The 22,140-nt window shown below is 42.5% G+C and overlaps 1 protein-coding gene across 1 annotated transcript in view; it reads right to left on the bottom strand.

The window, feature by feature from the left end:
- Positions 1 to 19,616: 19,616 nt before the first annotated feature.
- Positions 19,617 to 22,140, bottom strand: part of cskl (c-src tyrosine kinase-like) — a 55,182-nt gene continuing 52,658 nt past the window's right edge. The window contains exon 13 of the mRNA XM_088334008.1: positions 19,617 to 20,770. Coding sequence (XP_088190134.1) covers positions 20,588 to 20,770 — 183 coding nt within the window. The 3' untranslated portion in view covers positions 19,617 to 20,587. The remainder of the gene's footprint in view (positions 20,771 to 22,140) is intronic.

Below are 22,140 nucleotides of genomic sequence, written 5' to 3'. Positions count from 1 at the left end.
GGCATAATGCTTAAGCTCTTTTATTGCAGAATATATATATGCGAAAATGAACAATGCGGGTCATCAAAACCGTATTGGCTTGAATGTTAATTGAAAGTTACCGAGGCGAGTCAGAATCCGTTTTGTTCTATTGCCCAACGTGCTTTCTGTTTAAATGTTCGTGCATCGCCGAGCTACTGCCATGATACACAAGGTCTGCTTTGCAAACTTAACAGGTATTTTTTTTTTTGCCCTATGCAGGCTAAAATACTCCCAAACCTTTTAAGATATTGTACACGTATTTGATGTTGACACAATTATTCCTGTATGTTGTTGCTCGAGGCTGAGACGCCATTGCGTATGAGCAACCCTCAGCAGGAATTATAATCATTTCTGATGCTTCACTCTGTTAGAAAAATCCGCCTGGGAACAATAGTCAACAATAAAATTTATTATCGATTTCTGTCATCAAAACTGACCTTTCGTTGCAGCCCTAATTCTAACTATTTATTCCATATGGATGCTATTAATGGAATCATTGGTGAAAAATCCTAGTATACAATATTCAGTAATAAGAGTGTACAGTGCCATGGTAATGGATATATAAAATCAATAACAATAACAATAACACTCCTGTCAACAAAATCAGAAGCTATCAGTGGGAAAAAGGTGTTATAATTGCTTTTTTTTTTTTTTTACACTTTATACAATGAATATCACGAAAAAACGGCAGCCGTCTGCGATGATTGACAGGAAGGCTTTTCACAGTCTATTATCGCACTAAATATCTGACGAAATGTCCCTAACAACTCTGCCTTCCATAAAGAACAGTCGTCACCCCTCTCTTTTTTCCTGCTTCTGGTGACTCACGTTTGACTGATTCAGAACTTTACGTATGAGCTATTGGTACTGGTGCAGTCTGAACGGAGTGGCGTAGGTCTCGTGACGCAAAAGGCTTCTCGAGCCTGCACAGACAACGAAATTGCTGCGTGGTGCCCTTACGTAAAACCATTAAAGTGGATGGCGGTCACACATGTTATAACATACATGCTCAGGCACGCTCATAACAACATTTGTCCTTGAAATGTGTTGCTTTTGTTGGTGACACATTCATGTTCAATGTGTATGTGAAAGATATCACTTGCTGTGGCCTATGAAAAAAAATCACAAGTCCAACATTCATTTTAGTCAAATAATGTCAAATAAATAAAATGAGAATGAGTAATCAAAATGAATATAAAATAGATAAATGAATACAAATACAAACACATTGATTGAATGGAACAGGACTGGGCAAACTTTGCCGGTCGGGGGCCGCGTTGGGTTGAAAAATAATTTATTGTTTGTTTTTTTATTGATGCACTACAGATGCGATAGATTGGCAATACACAAGTGAAAAAGATCCAATTCTTCTAATTTGGTAGAGTCACGGTTGCCAATTGGCCCGGCCCGTTTGGCGCCAGCTGCGCCTTGTTGACTGATTGGCTTCCCTCCTATTTAAGCTCAGTGCTCTCACTCACCCTTTTTCAGTCCGTCAACGAACCTCTGCACCCGCAAGACGTGTGTTTTGACTCTGTCCGGTTTTCTGCTTGTGTATCCTGCCTGGTATCGTTCCCATCTATTTTGTCCTGTTTGGTATCGATCTCCAGTGTCTGGTATCGTTCCCGTCTATTTTGTCCTGTTTTATATTGATCTCCAGTGTCTGGCATCGTTCCCGTCTATCTCTTTCTGCTTGTTATCGGACTCCAGTCTCCAGTGTCTGGTATCGATCCCGTCTGTCTCGCCCTGCCCGTTACCTTGCTACAAACTCCAGTATCGGGTATCATCCCTGTCTATCTCCTGCTGTGTGATATCGTAGTCCAGTCTCCAGTATCTAGTATCTATCCCGTCAGTCTCGTCCTGTCTGATATCTGTCTCCAGTCTCCTGAATCTGATATCAATCCTGTCTGTCCCGTCCTGTCCGGTATCGACCCCGATCTCGTCGGCCTCTGGCTTCCTGTTGTTCCACGTCAGACTGCTGCCTTATTTCTTCCGCCCAGCGATCGCTTGATCACTGGCGTTTTTGTTAACGTGCATGGCTGCCCCATTTCCCGTAAAATAAAGCTTGTGTGAGAAACGTTATGCATCTGGGTCCTCCTCCTGCTCTGGTTCTGACAGCTAGATTGTGACATCGTGCTCATTCCCGTGTGTTTTTTTGTTTTTATTTCTATTTGTTAGTGTAGCATGAAAATGGTGAAAGTAAGTAGAGGCCTTCTTCAAGTACAGTCCAAACGCAAACCTGAACCTCAGGAAAGATGAAAAAGGAAGAGTTTGTTAAAGCACGGTTTAGAAATGCACATGAATGTACGCACATCATAAATGAGCTGGCATAGGCTGCAATGATGACACAATGTACTCAATACACAAAGGGACAATGGAGACAAGAATGGATACACAAATATATATTTTCTCAACCATTATACATATTACCCGGGTATTTGTCTAATTTTTCTTTGGCGGCCCGGATTAAGAAACCTTACAGGCCTGATTTAAATACAAATGTTTCCTAGCATTTTGCACCCCCTAACCCATGTCATCAAGTGCAACGAGGACACCCAATTATGAAAATTTATTTTGGAGTTACGCAACAAGGCCAAACGTGCCACGGCGCTAATAGCTGCTGTTCTTACTCAAGCGGTAATGTTGACAGATCAAAAAGCCTAAAAAGGGGACAGCGGCCATTTAAGCACTGATGCGTTACGTCGGCAACTGAACATGAAAACACCGAAAAAGAATGTTTACTGTTCGTCTGAGATGTGTGCGCTGATGGGTAACAGGCTAGCACATATGCTATCCTGAGGCATGATGTTAGAACTCGAAAACAGATAAGAAGAAAAACTACTTGTGGGAGTTATAACTAAAAAATAACAGCCTTTTTTTCTTGCCTTACCTCCCGTAGCTGTTTGCAATTGTTTTTCATCATTAACACCACCAAGCACTCATTTGGGTCTTCCACAACCCCCACTGTCTCTTCTGGTCCATTGGTTCACAGGACTGCTGGGCTTAGCTCAGAGGGGATCTCAGCTAGGCTACAATGCAGGAATATGCTTTTATTTACACTCTGTTTGTATTTTTGGTGAACTCTGCTAATCCCCCTTGGGTGCATTCTCTTCACACTTCACGCTGTATTTACAACATGCTGCACAGATTATGAGGCGAGCAACTCGACCACACATGCGTACACGTGACTTAAAATGCACAACCAAAAGTAGATCACGCCACATTGTCAGTTTGCAAAATGTATTTTGCTTTTGAGGAAAAAAGACATTGAGTGTTTGTTTGAATTGAAGGAATATATAAATGTAAAAAGAGGGTAAACACTGCTAACCTAGGGGCGCCAAGCAACATCATGTATCTCAGCAACTCAGTGCTAACCAACACATGGCCCAGGGGACATTTGTGGACCACTGTATGTTTCTAAGCAGCTCGCAGCAGATTGATAAAACATACATAGGTTTTTTTGTACCCTTAGATACTTTTGAACTATTCAACAATGATAATCAATGCTGAATAATTCTTTTGCATAACACTGTTGAATAAAATAACATTCAAACGAGGCATTTAAGGATGAAAAAAAGACAGAAATATCCAACAAAATGCGGGGTTGCGACAAGTGGCCAAGTGTGCACTTTTTATCTTGCGGTCGTAGCGACATTTCGTGAACCTTCAACATTACTCACGCTCGGCCGCCGCTCTTCATGTGTCACAAGCATTTATGTTATGTCCTCCTCGGGCTCTCCACGAGTCATCCTTGCCGACATGGGTCACAGAGAGATAGAGAGAGAGAGAGAGAGAGGGAGAGAGAAATATAGAGAGGGAGACAGACAGACAAACAGAGTAATAGAGAGACCGAGAGTCAGACAGAAAGAAAAAAAAGAGACAGAAATAGACAGAGAAACAGAGACAGAAATAAAAACTGTTTGAGCTGAGTGGAATAAAGCAAGGGATTCTGTGAGCAAGACAGTCGGATATAGTCAAGTCAAGTCGTTTTTATTTGTATAGCCCTTAATCATAAAGAGTCTCAAAGAGACAGAGATAGAAGAGAGATAAAAAGAGTAAGAGAGAAACAGAAACAGAGGGACATTGAGTTAGAGAGAAATGCTAGAGAGCATGAGAGAAACAGTGATGGTGATAATGAGAAAATAGTGAGCTAGATAGACACAGAGAAAGAGACAAAGAGCAATAAACAGAAAAAACAGAGAACCATAGAGCATTGCCGAGAGAGAGCAAGAGAAAGAGAGAGATATATATAGAGAAAGCGACACAGAGAGACAGACACAGAGTGAATTATGATAGAGAGAGAGAGATAAGGAGAGAAGGAGCGAGAGAGAGTGAGAGAGATGTAGAGAGGGAAAAAGAGAGACAAAAATTGAGAAAGTAATAGAGAGACCAAGATATACAGAGTGAGAGGCTAAAAAGAGAGGGGGAGAGAGAGAAAGAAATGCAAAGAGAAAGAGAAAGAGAGGGACACGGAAGGAGTCGGACAGGTAGTTTGATAAGTCAACGAGCTCCCTAACTTGAAGTGCACATTTTGGTCATATTTTTTGAAGTCCTCAACAAGACCCGAAAAGACAGGCACTTTCTGAATCCCGACACCCTTAACCAATTTCCCATCGGCCGCCTCAGACAGTTACTTGAAATTCAGTTTTTTAAACCAATTCACAATTCCTCTCCGCACTATGGCGTCTTAAGCTCTGCCAAGTGGGGCACTTGCTCCTGTTGGAGGTGCGCAAAGACATCATCTGCTAAGGCGGTCCGTCATGAAGCCGTCCTAAGACGCCACGCTAAGACGGGAACGGAGCGGACGCGTAGTCGTCCTCCGGGGGCGGCGATAAACTTTGCGCAGCCGTGTCGCCAAATGGCAGCCGGGCGTCTTTCTGCGATGCAAATTGTTGGCAGGTGATACTTGCAGACAGTTGGCGTTTGGATCTCAGTCATCACCGCCTGGCCCGAGATGGCTTCCAATTGAAAGGAAAGTCAAGAGAATGTACTCTGTCGTACAAGGAGGATTAGTCATGGGGACTGTTTACGGGGAATGGCCGCACTTTAGAGGTTTTGGAATAAATATGAATGCTTAGAGAAGCCGGATTTCGTCATAATCCGTGACTACGTTTCCCTGCAATAAATCATCCGATTGGAATCAGAATTTAGATTAGATTTTGGACCGATCCAAATGATTTGTTCAAATGTCTAGAGGCAAGCGAAAATCCCCGTGTGCATGGTGTTTGTAAATACTTTGATAACAAGAGTGAAGTCGGAGCAACGTCGTTACTCGAATAGATATCGATTCCTCTTTTCACTTTTGAGGTTCTTGTTTCCCCCGCACTCGAAAAGTGAGCTCCGTAGGTGAGTCTCGTGCGTTTACAAGATGTCCTCGTATCTGAATAGCCAAAAGTATAGACTTACATTATATATGGGAGGGTGTAAACGGAAATGTCTTGGAGAAATCAACCAATAGAAATGAGGCTTGAAGTTTGTATGTATCATTCACCTCCTCAATATAAATCCATCTGCACATTAAAGGTTTAAAAATGTTCGGCATGAGGTAAACTCTGCAGGTGTAGAAGCAATCCTACTCTAGAAATGCGTATACACGTGCAAGCTCAAAGCTGTGTTGGTAAAAAGGCCAGATTTATCTGCATAAGGAGAGCACCCTGTGGTGATTAATTACTTCAATGTGTTCCATTTGTGGCAGGCATGTTTCTGGCCACCTATAAATGCTTCATTAAATTTTTGCAAGTCAAAGAGCTGAACATTTGTCCATGAGACGATTCAATTTTATTTGTGCATGCTTACCTTAAAGGGACAGTGTGTATTATTTAGAGCACCAGAGTGGTAATAACGTCATTTATTTAAAAAAGAATATTGATTCAGATCAATGGCAAAAATGAATGAACTATCATTTAATCATGCGCTGTTTTTTTCTTTGAATACTTATTGGTCAAGAAATGAGTATCTATTTTACATAACATCAGCGTCACCCGAAGAGAGCTGACAATGTTTCGTCATCTTGCTAAAAACCTCCAAAATATTGCCCAAAGAAATTGGAAGAAAAACCGTACAGCTTGGCCGCATCGAGTATTGTTGTTTGTATTCTTCCTTGGGCTTTGTACCATTCATTTTCACTTGCATAACACAATACAGCACCATCTAAAATTCAGTTCTCCTTAAAACTGTATAGTTAAAAAAGCCGTATTTGTGTAAGTTGAGCACCCTCTGGTAGCCAATTTGTGGCAGTCTATTCGTAACAGGCATGTTTTCGGCCACCTATAAATGTTTCTCAAAAGCTTTGTCGGTTAAAGAATTGAAAAGGTTCTTCTAAAGATGAACACATTTTGTTTTTGTCGGCCCACTTTGAAATATTATTAGTACAGACGCTGCCCTACTTACGAACGAGGTTCCGGACGATTGTTCGTAAGTTGAATTTGATCGTAAGTTGCTTCTGTGCTATATGATGTATGGAATGTATGTTTAAGGTTTGTAAAAGTATGTTTAAGGCTTGTATAAGTAACCTGTATTGTTTTGTACTAAAAAAATAAACATTTCATAAAATAATATGCTCTACAAAGTAAAATAAAGTTATGTTTAAACAACTTTTGGAAGAGTTAGGAGACTTCCTCCTCCGTGGTAAAAAGTGGACGAAAAAAAAGCGATCCAACCATTTTCTCAACCTCATCAAGTTTTCTTATTCCACTTACATTTCAAAAGAAACGGTCCGCCTCTTCCTTACACTTTACACTAACCATATTGAATGGATGCACGAGATATTAAACAATAATAATGTCAAAGTTCTTAGCTCGCTGGTGCTTCAGTATAGAATGTTTAAACACGAACTAGGAAGAGGAACCGGATTTCTTCTTTGGGGAATATGCTGAGTGACCTCTCACAGTGCCACGCGGCGGAAAGAAGCACTACAGTACTGTCCTCTACTCGGAAAAAGGTGCACACAATACAAAATCTAACTTACAGCAATGTCCGGATGTTTTTCGACATCCCCCAAAAAATGATTGTATCTAGTGTTTTTCGTAAGTCAAGTGGTCGTAAGTAGGAGAGCGTCTGTAATTGTAGATGATAGCGCCCTACTTTATCAATAAATTTGCAGGCTCATTGCTCGAACAGCATAGCTACAACAATTAACTCTTCATAGTCTGCATTTTCCAGAACCTTGGCACGCGTTTCTGGCTTTTTGGAGCTTCAACAGACTCAATTAGTTCCACGTAGACAAAAGCAGTTGTTCTCAACTGGTCTAACGTTTCATCCCTCCTTAATTACAAACCCAAATCAAGAAATAATATTCCCTTTAATGCTCAACCAGCCGCATTTGTAATGATTCCAAAATGTTTCACTTCACTAACTTCAGTCGTTTTTACCAGACTTGTTATGCACGAACATAAAAAGAGAAATTGCAACTTTTCTGCTAAGCCTGTCATCCCCTTTCTGTTGTTCTCCGTACCAAAAAGTGGACTGAATTTGTGCGGCCACAATCCATTATCCCCAATCCACTTTTGCGTCGGGCGGGGACCAGCAGAGTGCACTTTTGTCCAGTCTGCCTTTTTTTGTTGTTGTTTTGCTGCTATTGCTGCCTAAAATGAACTACATTCCTGCGACAGCGATCCATTATCACCGGTCACATATAGCTGCGAGCAGGGACTGGAAAGGCATACTTATGTTGGGAAGCATGCAGTTCTGGCACCTCTAAAATGGATTCCACGGTTCTTGCCGTGATTCAATATCTAAATCGACTATTGCTTAGATCAGGGGTCAGGAGAGTTTCCTTGTTTTTTTTCTGTTAGTGTTGTGTGGCCCGCCTAAAATGAACTCCACTGTTTTGCTCCAATCCGTTATCCGTATTGCTGAGAGCAGGGATGAGAGACAAAATATGTGTCATGCATGGCAAACTTAAATTGAATGAATATCTGAGGTCAACTATTGACTAGTGCTGCAAGTTGGGGCTGCAGAGTGCATGTTAAACACTGAAGGGCTCCTTTTTTTCTTAGGCCTTATTTTACCAATGCACGGCGACGCAGTGGTTAGCGCGTGTGCGCCACAGTTCTAAGGTCCTGTGTGGGTTCAAATCCAGCTACCGGACTTCCTGTGCGGAGTTTGTATGTTCTCCCTGTGCTTGCGTGGGTTTCCTCTGGGCACTCCAGTTTCCACCGACAGTCCCCAAAACATGGATGTAAGGTTAATTGGCCGGTCCGAATTGTCCCTAGGTGTGAATGAGCGAGCGAGTTGTCTGTCCCTGTGTGCCCTGCGATTGGCTGGCAACCAGTTCAGGGTTTCCCCAGTCCACTGCCCGATGATTGCTGGGATGGGCTCCAGCACCCCCGCGACCCTACTGAGGACAAGCGGTGCAGCTAATGAGATGAGATGAGATTATTTTACCAAGGCAAAGGTCCGCGACCCACCAGTTGAGAACCACTGGACTAAAAGCAAGCAACAAGCGTCAAAAACATCCGGTTATAACGGGAGCTGCATCTTTTGAAGACGGGGCGGTTCAGATTACGCGACACGGCGGCTCGGTGGAGCCGCGGGCCCTTTTGCCCTTCCTTTGCATGCATGGCAAGCAACGAGCTGGAGGAAGGGAAGAGGAGAGCGCAAAGCAAATTCATGCTGACAAGTCACGCATAAAAAAACATGTTCCGACGCCACTCGGGGGAGGACCTTGATATTTGCCAAAGTCAAAAGGCGGCCGACATGCCCGCCGCTGGCCAGGCGGGACGTTACATCACGGCAAGGAGCACGTGCACAGCAGCATCACAAAGGACTCTGGTCTATGCTGCATTACGAATGGTCAATACGTTTTTCGCCTGTTCTAAAACATGCGTGTAAGCTGGAACATTTGAATTAGAGATTGAAAGATTTTATATTTTGTTTATTTGACTATAAGGGAGTTTATACAATTTTATCCAAATTACAGTTATTGAATGCAATGAAGATTTTTCACAGATGAGGCTTAAGTTCAATGACAGGTCGCGCCGTTCCAAGTGTGGAGTGTTTTGGCTGGGGAATTTTGATGACAGGGCGCTGACGAAGGATTTAGGTTGTTTTGATAATCGCTTGGCATTGTTTTGAGAAGCGCTTTGACGATATGAGTTTCCTCTAGACCTGGCGGCGCCTTTCGGCGAGGAGGTGGTGAAGCTGCCATCTGGCCTGCCCAGGGGAGGAATCGGCATGCCCCATGGGAGGAGTCAGCACGCCCCGTGGGAGGAAACAACGCCCCAGCTTGTAAAAAGAACTTCAGAGACAGAAGAAGGAAGATCAGATCGGAGAATGAGAGGGAGGCTCGACGAAGACTAATTTGACAATAATTCGGCTAAATTCGATGGAATTCACTTAGTTAAATACTTTAAGAAAATAAATCTGCCCCCGTGTGGAAATGTCGGTCTCTTGTCAATATTTTCCCTGAATTAAGAAAAGAGCATGCATTGTTGAGAGAATGAAGGTTATGTTTGGTTAATGGAGTCAGATTAGTTATTCGAATAATTTGGTAAACACTACAATTTTAATGTAATTATCTCCTAACAAGATGCAGAAAAGCTAATTGTATTACTGTTGTTATGGATGTTTATTTTTTTCTTTTATTGATGTTCTCTATGTTTTGTGTACTGTTACCCAATGCTAAATCTATTACACCCTGGTCATCCTGGAAGGGGGAGAACAACTTGTGAGGCCCCTTCTCAAGGTTTCTTATTTTCCCCCGTGCTGAGGTTTTGAGTTTTTCCTTGCCCACATGTTGGTTTAAGACCAGGGGATGGTGTCATTGTAATTCTGTGCAGTCCTTTAGACATATTGTGATTAAGGGCTATATGTCAGAACCAGAACAGGAGGAGGACCTAGATGCGTAACATTTTCACACAAGCTTTATTTTACGGGAATGGGGCAGTCATGCGCGTGAACACAAACGCGAGTGATTCGGCGATTGCAGTCCGGAAGAAGTAAGACAGAAGTCCGGCGTGGAAAAACAGGAAGCCAGAGGCTGACGAGATCGATACCAGATACAAGAGCAGATACCGGACAGACGGGATCGATACCGAAAAGGACAGGACAGACAGGATCGATTCCAGATACACAAGCAGATACTGGACGGATGGGGTCGATACCAGGCTGTATGGGACAGCCAGGATCGAAACCAGCTACACGAACAGATATCGGACAGACGCGATCGATACCAGACAGGACGGGGCAGACAGGATCTGGAGACTAGAGTCAGATATCAGACAGGACAAGACAGACAGGATCGATACCGGATATTGGAGACTGGACTCAGATATCAGACAGGATGAGACAGATGGGATCGATACCGGATACTGGAGACAAGCACAGGATATGGGACAGGATGAGACAGGCGGAATCGATACCAGACACTGGAGACTGGAGTCAGATATCAAACAGGATGAGAAAGACGGGATTGATAACCGATGACGGAGACTCTAGCAAGATATCAGACAGGACAAGAAAGGCGGGATCGATACCAGACACTGGAGACTGGAGTCAGATATCTTACAGGATGAGAAAGACGGGATCGATACCCGATACTGGAGACTGGAGCCAGATATCAGACAGGACGAGACAGACGGGATCGATACCACACGTCTTGCGGGTGCAGAGGTTCGTTGACAGACTGACAAGGGGTGAGTGAGAGCACTGAGCTTAAATAGGAGAGAAGCCAATCAGGCAGCGAGCCGCAGCAGGCGCCAGACAGGCGGGACCAAGTGAGGGCACTGGGCAACCGTGACACTATACAAATAAATTGACTTGATAGATTTTGTAGAGAATGGCGTGGGACTTGAGTTTTATCCTCTCATTTGCGAATGAATAGTGTTTGATGTAATTTCAGACAATTTACTCTTATGAGCAAACATAAATAAATTGTGATTCAAAGCAGAACCTTAGGCCTTATGGCGGTTGGACTTATTTACATGAGGCGGTTTTGGCAGAAGTTTATACATTTCTTTGAATAGTACAATTTTCAATTATTTTCTTTGCTACTTTTGTAGTTCGCCTTGAGCGTTCAGGTTATTTTTACAGGTGAGAAACCTATTCTTTATAGAGTTCAGGCGCCATTTTGAAAGAGCTGTATGTTTTTGTTTTCGAGTGTCACGCGTCAACCTGAAACGCTGCTGACGTAAAGAAGGTATCACAAGTCGACGTCAAGATATTGAGTGAGCCATTTCGGTTCCAAGTGGCCATTTTGGGGTATGTTTTACTATTTTAAGGGCTTAATGATGCCACACGGTAGCACAGAATTCCAATAACATGCTCACCAATACAACAGCATAAGCAAAACAGCAAAAGTCCAAAGGGAACTTTCTTTAAAGTTCTGAAAGTGTGAAGATATTATTTTTGTCTTCCTCCTACAGCGTCAACCTGCTCCCCTCAATCAACATTCGTATCCCGCGGCTTCCTCGGAGCGGCTCGACAAATCCTTCTACTTGTGGCGCGTGGGAGGAAGTCAACCTACGTCGTTGCAAATCCGGGCCCAAAAAAGTAATTAATGCAGAGTGATCCGGGCCGACGATGAGTCACGTGATTTGCTAAATCTCATGCGGAAGCGTTACTGGGAAACAAGAACCCGTAACGTCCGGCCCCCGGCCGCCGTCCTCATTCTGTCACGTCGAGGACCACAGTCGGGTCACGACGACAAATATATTGTAATCTGTTGAATTACAAATGGTAAAGTGTGGCGGTTATCAGGCGCCATTCAGGTGTTCTTATCAAAAGCTGATTAGTGGGATTGCTCATCAGAATTATGTAAAAATACTGGGTGTTTCAAAAGTCTTAGGCACATTTTGACATTCAATATCTCAAAAACTATCAAGTTATAAAAAAACAACATCCGTTAATTTCAGAAAGCTTGTAATCACAATTTTACATACAATGTTCAAAGATGTTTAATGTATCGCTTATCCATATTGTCGCACGAGAGTCCTTATCGGGCCGAAATTTTTGGTATATGGATCGTTGGGCTACTCCAAAAGCTCTGGGAGGAATTCCCCACGGAATTTTGGCGGAAGAATATAAGTATAACTAGACAATTCCTGCGCCAATTGTAAAAGTTGTGATTGATCTGGAAAATGATCCCAGCATGTATATATAACCCTGATTGTTAGCATTATGAGTTAGCATAAAGTTTTTAACTCAGAGAGATGTTTCTGTCATTTTTTACTTGATTCTGTGGGGGGACTACGCCTCCCCCACACCCTCCCACGGTATTGGCAAGTTCATTTGAGATGGGCCCACAACCGTTAGTAACAAGCCTTGTGGAGGTCTAAAAAAAACAAATTCATGGTAATAACATCGTAATAACACTTATTACACATCTTGACAATATTGCCTTTACCAAAAATTTTTAGCATGAAGAAGTTAGCATTCAGCCGTTAGCATCACTTTTTAGCATGTATCCATTAGCATAACTCATTAACTTGAGTCCATTAGCATAATTTGGACAGCCAGCCCAAGTATTAGCGCTAGCTAGCTGTAAACACTGTCGGCAATGCTAACTTCTTCATAGTAAAAAATTTTGGTAATGGCAATATTGTAACGACTTCATATTTACAAATTCTTTATCAATTATCCATTATCCGTTATCGGTCAAATCATAATACGCTACAAAAGCCAAGGGGCCAAGACACTTGCTCTCAGCCAAGAGGCTGAGTCAAGGTCCTAGCCACAGAGCCAAGTAGCGGGGATTTTGTAAGGTTTATTGTTCTATATTCTTTATCAATTATCCATTATCCGTTATCGGTCAAATCATAATACGCTACAAAGCCAAGGGCCCAAGACACTTGCTCTCAGCCAAGAGGCCGAGTCAAGGTCCTATCCACAGAGCCAAGCAGCGATCAGTGCGAATGCACCGTTCCTGGAGGTACTGCAATACCGGGCCGATGTGTGGAGTGGACAGAGCAAGCTCTTTTTTTTGGTTTGAACAAATTTATTGACACTAAAAACAGAAAACAATCATGACAAGCTCAACAGCAATTAAGCACATTCACAATATTATATTCCAATATTACGCTTTTAACAGCAAACACAAAGTGAGGTTTGAACAAACCTTCTCGAAAATCAAACATATTCACAATTTCATTATATAACATCTTTGTTAGTGTCAATAGATCCGTCCAGGCCAAAGTCGATTGTCCTCGGTCTGAACAAATCCACTGACACCAACAGCAGCAAAACACAGCCATCAAGCATATTCACATTTTTTTTATATTTGACAATATGACGTGACGATATGACGTTTTAACATTTTTTCCTGACATTTTCAACATCAATGAAACAATTTCAGAGTTATTTTCTTTTAACAGTAGTTAACCAGCGTGTAAAAGGCAATACTATTGTGCAAGGGCATAGCTCTGCCATCCCACCCTCCCAAGCAGCATTCTTCCAGTCCTCTGTGTGGGTCCTTTCCATTCTGCGTGGGTCCTCTCCCTTCTGGGTTCTTATTGGGTTGGAAACCTGTAGCAAAACAGATGGTGGCCTTTTTCCATCCGGTGGAAGTTAATAGCAGAAGTCATCACGGTCTTTATTTAGAGTTATGTTAAAATTTTTGAGTTGAAAAATCACCTGCCATTGGAATCCCTTAACCACTAAGGTCGTAGGGCCCCATTTCCTTTCTCACACATACTACTACATTATTGTATATTGAGAGCAACTCCAGTGTGATGTCAAAACTGCAACTCCAGTGTGATGTCAAACTGTGCAACATATACACACAGATAAATGCAACCATCGCCTTGGTTACCAAAAGTACCCATATTAAAACAACCCACAGTTAACTGATCACTACTCTACAGTAGGTGTCCAAAACAACCCGATAGTAATAGCAATTTTAATGTGTGAGAAAGAAGAGCAGTGTGAGAGTCTATAGTAGTGTGAGATTGTGAGTAATGTGTGATACGGCAGCGTGTTGGGGAGGCAGCGTCAAGAAGAAGGATGCCTCTCATCTCAACAAACTGGCTAGGAAAGCGAGCTCTGTTGTGGGCAAAGAGCTGGACAGCCTAACAACAGTAGCTGAGAGACGAGCACTGAAAAAGCTGCGGTCAATCATGGACAATCCATCGCATCCACTACACAGCATTATCTCCAGACAGAAGAGCAGTTTCAGCGACAGACTGCTGTCACTGTCTTGTACTACGGACAGACTGAAGAGATCTTTTCTTCCTCATGCCATGAGGCTCTTCAACTCTACCCGGCAGAGTAAAAGCCCACATTAAACCACACCACCTACATTGCATATTACCGAATCTTATTGCAATATGTATTCTGTGTAGCACTATTTAGTTATTCTATATAACACGCTACAGTGGGCATTTGCACGTCACACTGGGTATTTGTATATTGTATTCTTTTTGCTTTATTATTGTATTGTTCGCAGCTCAGGGATGCTGCTGGAAATGGGAATTTCCCTTCGGGGATGAATAAAGTATCTATCTATCTATCTGATAGTAAGAGTAATGGGTGTCATAGTAAAGTGTGTATGAAATTATAGTACTGTTTGCATGAGAGTATAGTAGTATGCCTGAGAATAGTCAAGTCAAGTCATATTTATTTATATAGCCCTTAATCACAAAAATGTCTCAAAGGACTGCACAGGATTACAATGACACAATTACCTGATCTTAAACCAACATGCGGGCAAGGAACAACTCAAAACCTCAGCGTGGGGAAAAAGAGAAACCTTGAGAAGGGACCTCACAAGTGGTAATCCCCCTTTCAGGATGACTAGGGTGAATTACATTTAGCATTACAGTATACAAACATAGTAAACACGAGGTAACATATTGAAAATTTGTCCGGAAAGTGCATGACAGCAACAACACCCCCAGCCTGTAAACTAGTCCAGAAAATCTATGACGGCAAGGACGCAGCTTCCCATCTCTGCCAGCTGGTCAATACTTCAGGTCCGACGCTGGTCCACTGACTCATCTCAAAACGTCCTTCTCCTTCGTATCACCACCAGGCAGGCAGTCGGAAAAAGACAGGACAATACAGAATATGAGGTGGGCATCAATCATAAGCTTTGGAATAGAAGTGTGTCTTCAGTCTAGATTTGAAAACCTCCACTGAGGTTGCAGATCTTATCTCCGGAGGCAGGGCATTCCATAGCACCGGGGCCCGGATGGAGAACGCTTTCAAGCTTGCAGACTTCTTGGCTCTCAAGCTTGCAGACTTCTTGGCCCTCGGAGTCACAAGCATTTTACGAGCAGAGACTCCGTGCAGGAACATAGGGGGAAATCGAATCAGAGAGAGAAGAGGGTGCAAGTCCATGCAAACATTTGTATGTTAATAAGAGAACCTTAAAGTCACATCTTAAGTGGACTGGGAGCCAGTGCAAGTTGTCCAATACAGGAGTAATATGCTCAAACTTTTTTGTCTTAGTCAAGAGTTTCGCTGCCGCATTCTGAACCAGCTGCAAACTTTTGATGCTAGACATCGGGAGACCAGAAAGCAATACATGACAGTAATCAAGCCGAGAAGTAATAAACGCATGAATTAAAACCTCTGCATCTGATTGGGACAGCATCGAACGAATCTTCGCAATATTACAGAGGTGGTAGAAAGCTATTCTAGTAATATTTTTCTCGTGTGACAGAAACGACAGATTAGGATCAAATATAACTATGGGTGATATTACATTTGTCTAGGTTCAGGGCAGTGTTTGAAAACAACTCACGACAATGAGCTGGACCAATAATCAACATTTCAGTTTTTCTGGGTTAAGGAGCAAAAAATTAAGTGACATCCATCTTTGAATCTCAGTAAGGCAATCCTCCAGATTTATACAACTTAACTGTCCAGTTGTCTCCAGTGGTACATACAGTTGAGTGTCATCTGCATAGCAATGGAAACTAATATTATACTTGCGGATAATGTCAAGCGGAAGCATATAAATACTAAAAAGAAGGGGGCCAAGTACAGAGCCCTGTGGAACACCACAAGGGACATTAGATTGTTTAGAGGTCAGATTGCCATAGTTAACACATTGCATCCTGTTTGACAGGTAGGACCTAAACCACGAGAGTACAGTTCCTGAGATACCAATGCATTCCAGACGAACAAGTAATATGTTGTGGTCGACAGTATCAAAAGCACCACTGATATCCAGCAGCAGTAACATTGATGAGGCACCGGAATCTATTGCTAAAAGGAGATCATTGGTTAATTTAGCCAGGGCTGTCTCAGTAGAGGGATTTGCCCTAAATGCTAACTGGACAGTTTTAAAGAGGTTATTTTCTGACATGAAGTCATTTAGCTGCTGTGCAACAACCGTTTCAAAAAATGGCAGATTTGACACTGGCCTATAATTACCTAGGCTTTCTGGGTCAAGATTAGGTCACTTAAGCGTGGGTTTAATGACGGCAGACTTGAAGGCTACAGGAACAATACCCGAGGATAGCGATATATTAATAACATCTAAAACTGATCCCAAACAGATCCTTCACCATACATATAATAGTGTGTATAAGAGTAGGGTTTATACATCAGGAGTATAGTTGTGCATGGTTATGATGTTACATGTGAGAGCAAGTACTTATTACTTCCCAAAGGTCCTCTCATACATGAGGGGAAATTTGTCCTTAAGGCGTCATACCTTCACACTCGTGCACAGGGAGGTCACATATGCGGGCGGTCGTGTATTCTATGGGATAGTCGCTGCCCTAGGCGTCACAATTGCAACGTTACGTAACCGCTGTTGCAAAGACTCCTGGGAAATCTATGTGTGACTCTGGACAATCCTGAGGTCATAGGCGGGGCATCAGGAACATTTGCATACTCTTTTATATTGCATTACATTTCGAGGCAGGGGTCTCAAAATTGCACCTTAGGGGCCAAATGCGGCCCGCAGGATTATTAAATGTTTTTTTATTATTATTTCTAGACAAAAAAACTAACGTAACAATTGTACATGGTTTTGTTGTTCTCCCCGTTGGAAAAAAAGACAGCTAATAAAATCTTAACTGATCAGTTTTAAGCCTCCCGCCTTAGTAGGAAAGTTAAAAAGAACTGAGTATTATTAAGAGCCTTCGACCTAACAAAATATATTGATTTAAAAAAAAATAAGCAGAAGTAAATTATGATAGGAACGTGCATGCATGTGGCAGCACAGTGGTTGGGTAGTTAGCACGCAGGCCCACGGTACAGAGGTTCAAGTCCAAATGCTGCAGCCTCCCCGTGTGGAGTTTGCATGTTCTCCCTGCGCCTACGTGTGTTTCCTCCGGGCACTCCAGTTTCCACCGACAGTCCCCAAAACATGGATGTAAGGTTAATTGGCCGGTCCAAATTGTCCTCAAGTGTGAATGAGCAAGTGAGTTGTCTGTCTTTGTGTGCCCTGCGACTGGCTGGCAACCAGATGATTGGGATGGGCTCCAGCACCCCCGTGACCCTACGGATAAGAGGTGCGGATAATGAATGGATAAACGTTCGCGTTTTAAAATGCTTGCAGGTTGAGAAATGTATTTGATGTAAAATGAGCTAATGTTCCACCATCTACCTACTAGGGATTCCCCTCCCCTCCCCAAAAAAAACCCTTGTTTTTCTAACAGCACCCCGCCCTTCTTTTATTTTTTAAATCTTTCTTCGTGAATGGCTGAGCAAAAAAATTGAATAAAAACTGATTTTTTTGGGGGGGGGGTCACTTCGAGTCTCTGTAGTTTGTATTCCTCTTTGTGCTTTGGAGGACTTGTTTTCAGTTGCATTATACCGGGGGTGTGCAACCTGCAGCACAGGAGTCGCATGCGGCTCTTTAGCACTACCAAGTGGCTCCATAACACGCTTTCAAAAATTTGAGGGAGGAAAATATGTTTGATATAATTTCTGTGGGAGGACAAACATGGCACAGACACTTCCACTGTTTTCCAATGCTCTACAAATGTGTAGAATATACATACATTCCAACCATACCTATGTTACTATGAGAGGAAAGATCAACTGGTACACGTGGGGAGTGACTGGTTTGATTGCCGCTCTCAAGTATTGGGTTTTAAAAAGATAGGCGACAGGTTGTTGCCTCGAATGCAGCCAGGACAAATATTGAGATATGAAGTCGTGGCTTTCAGGCTTGAACTCCTGGCTAGAGAAAACTTCATTCAAACCTCCGGCGCATCTCTCCTCTGATTGTTATCCACTCTCTCTGCTGTCGTGTGTTAGAAGAGCTCTGCCTTCAAAGCGAGAGCGCCACTTTCCAGGCAGGTAGCTCTTTTAAACACCGGCGGGTGAGTGATCGGCCATGGAACCCAAAGGTAAAAAGAGAAAAATAACTCAACAGAAATCATACTTAAACTGTATTAATTAGATTTTATTTGCTTGACCTTTTCGAAAAGGCTGCCATTTTATTTTTTATAAATACATGCGGTTTTATTGGACTCGTGTTCTTATGAACGTTCCACTTCTTTTTCTAATCCTGAATATAAAAGTGACATCTAACATTGTATTTTGTCAAAAGAATTAAAAATACTGTACCTCATTAATAATGTCATGAAGTTAAACGTGAGGATGTATCCTGCAACAGAGTAGTCATTGTGGTACATCATTGTCCATGGGATGCGCTGCATCCAACCTAGTCATTTTAATAATAGGCCAAAATAGATACATATGGCATATGTTGTATTCACTGTAAGGCTTATATGAGGATTTTAAAAAAAGATATTGTCCAATATGCCTCTTTCAACATTATGGGTTGCCGACCCCTGCACTACATCTAGTGGTAAAACAATACATGCTGTCAATTTCACGTAACTACAGCCCATGCAAATTATGGGACGCAAATAATTTATTACCTATTTGTTTGCTGTTATTAGTGTCAATAAATTTGTTCAAACCCAAAAAATTATTTTATTCATATTTTTTTCTTGATGATTTGAATTTTCTTGTACAGCAATGATTTCAAATAGATAATTGTGTCACGGTTGCCATGGCGCTTAATTGGCCTCGCCTGTGTGGCGCCAGCTGCAGCTTGTTGACAGATTGGCTCCCTGTCAGTACTTAAACTCTGTCCTGTCAGTCCTCTTTTGTCGGTCCGTCTCCGAATCTCTGGTTTTACACGGCAAGCCCTTTTTTCATCGGTCCCGTTTTTAGCTCCTGTTTGTCTCCTGCTACGATCTGTTTTTGATCTCCACCACGTCTGCTCTCGCGTCCTGAATTACGACCTGTTGTGATCTCGACCACGTCTGTTCTCCCATCCTGAAATACGACCTGTTTTGATCTCGACCACGACTGTTCTCCCGTCCCGAATAACGATCCGTTTTTTTATCTCGACCACGTCTACTCTCCCCTCCTGGCTTTTGACTTGTTTCCGTTCCAGACACCACCATCGCTCGCCATGGAAGTGCAACTTCCGCGTTCAGAACGACCTGCTCCCAGTGACCACCGGATCGTGTGTGTGCAATCCTTTCCCTTCTTCCCAATAAAATTTGTGAGAAACGTTGCGCAAGTGGGTCCTGTCTCTGTTCTGGTCGTGACAAATTGAGAACAGTGTAATCGTTTTCATCAAAGAACGTCTTTTAGAAAACCTCACCCAGACCCGAGCTCTGGCAGCTCCCAAGTAAATTGAGTTTGAGACCCTTGTATCAAGCCAATAAAACGGGGCGTTCACATCTACTCAGATGGAATGATTTATTCATGATAGCATAATAAAACAATGAACATTGAAAGCACTGACAGTTGAACCAAAGGCCTCTCACACATACACGCACTCTCTCACACACACACACACACACACACACACACACACACACACACACACACACACACACACACACACACACACACACACACACACACACACACACACACACACACACACACACACACACACACACACACACACACACACACACACACACACCATGCACCACCCTCCCACTTTTATACTTTTTTGTAAATTATCTGCCCCAGTGAGTCTATTTTGTATCCTTTAAATATATTTGATATAAAAAAAAAACAACACAAAAATAAACCAGCCCATTATCTGATGAACCGTTCGGGGGCTGCTCCTTTTCTTTGTCTTGCCCCATCCTCTATTTCCGCCATTAATGGCTCCTGGACTCTAGAAACATGTAAAGAAGTTTAAAAAAATAGGGGGGGAAAAAAGATACGGCACTAGAAAATTGGTTTGACAACCTCCCTGAACAAAAGAGAAAAAAAACAAAAGACATTGGCGGTGTGTTTGTGGAGCTCTGGAGGACCGGAGGCACTTTGGCACAGAGCGAAGGCCCCACAGTTGACACCACGGTGAGAAACTAAGGCGGGTGGGGCATGCAAGGTAGGGTTTTTAGGGTGGGGTTTTCGGCGGTGGAGTGATAGAGCGAGCACCTGACAAAGGTGGAGGAAAAGGCCAGCCTCCCCCTCCACTTAATGCCGTGTTCAGAGGTGGAGAGGACGAGGAGGAGCCAGGAAAAGGAAAGAGCGGCCCGCTGGGCAAAAAAAAAAAAAAAGCTTTACAACAACGAACAGGAAGTGGGTCCATTTAGGGAAGCTGGCCGTTGTCCGGGAGGGGGGGAGGAAAAGATCACCGTGGTCCCTTTTGCTTTGAGAGCCCCCCTCCTCCAGATCATCATGGCCCCCTTCACAGGTAGAGCTCCTTGGCTCGGATATGCTGCAGCTTTTCCCTCAGCATGCGGAAGGACGGCCGCACGGCCGCGTCCAAGGTCCAGCACTGCTTCATCAGGTCGTACACCACTGGCGGGCAGCCGTCGGGGGCGTCCATCTTGTAGCCCTTCTCCACTCTGGGCACCACCTCTTTCAACGGCTAGGATGGAAAGAGGAAATGCAGAGACTGGTCAGAATGGAGATGCCCAAGAGTGAACAATGCTGCCACCTGCAGGTCAAAAGGCTCAGAGTCCAGGAAAGCTTTTTATACAGTGGTCTCAATGTATATCGTTTTTGATAAATTACATTATAAATAATGTTCTGCAGTAAATGACAGGTGCTCCAACCGTTCTGGATTTTTAGGACAGTCAAATTTAATAATCTTCTGCAGGGGTGTCAAACTCATTTTCTCTTGGGGGCCACATGGTAGAAAAACACATTCTCACAGGAGCTGGTGTTTTGAAATTCCTAACCATCAAATCGTCCACCAATGCCCAGTGGACATGCGCACAAGGCTGATAGTGATTTCTCAGGAAATGTTCACATTTTGTCCTACATATCAGATTTGTAATTGAAAGCGCGGATACATTCAGTTGAAAGCAGTGAGAACATACAATTTTCGCTTTTATTTAGTCTATTTGACTCTTTCACTCCTTCAATATGGCCGCCATATCAGCCTAGGGTAGGACATTTTACGAGGGTAGGATGTTTCTGGCAGAACACCAGACTAGTAAATTGATGGCATAGAAAGTGTGCCTAAGCTGGAGTGTTGGGGGATTTTTGGTGGCTCACAATGAAATTCAGATTCGGGATGTAAGGTTTGATTACAAAATGATTATGGAGGGTTTTTTTTTCACACCAGACTGTACTTGCCTAAGACACAACATAGGAAACTGTGCCTGTAGGACCAACTGCATTTCAAAACAAAAAAGCATTGAATTAATTTCCACGACAGGTTATTTTGTAATTACTAACATTTAATCTCTTGTTGTGTTCATCAACTCTGCATTTGTCTAGTAAAGTCACATTTTTCTGTATAGCCCACAAAATGACCGTACAGCATTACAATTACACTATTGCCTTAAACCAACATGAGGGCAAGGAAAAACTCAAAACCTCAGCAAGAGGAAAAAAAGACACCTGAACATAAATAAAATAAAACAAAGGTAAATATGTTAAAATTTGCATGACAGCAACGACGCCTTGAGACTTTAAAATAGTCCCAAAAAGTCCCTGACAGGGAAAAAACAACAACAAGCATAACAATTGAATTCAGTTTCACTACAATTTTACTTAACCTGGGGAAACTCATGTAAACCAAAGTGACAAAAATAATATACAAATGCGAATTTAAATGATTGATTGTAATAATTTAAAAGAATTTCTGCCTTTTATTTTTTTCTACAAAAATGTTAACGAATAGAGGAACTTTGTTAGATTTCATATCAATTATAGGTAAGAGGCAAAGCTTGTTTGAATTTCTGTAAAGACACCCAGGTGTTGTTTTTTTGTATTGTCTTTTTAAGTAAA

The sequence above is a fragment of the Urocampus carinirostris genome, chromosome 4 (genome assembly GCF_059441175.1).
Source record: "Urocampus carinirostris isolate Australia breed hairy pipefish chromosome 4, RoL_Ucar_1.0, whole genome shotgun sequence".
NCBI lineage: Eukaryota > Metazoa > Chordata > Actinopteri > Syngnathiformes > Syngnathidae > Urocampus > Urocampus carinirostris.
The sequence above is the reverse complement of the archived record's forward strand: the minus strand, read 5'-3'. Positions and strand labels throughout refer to the sequence as shown.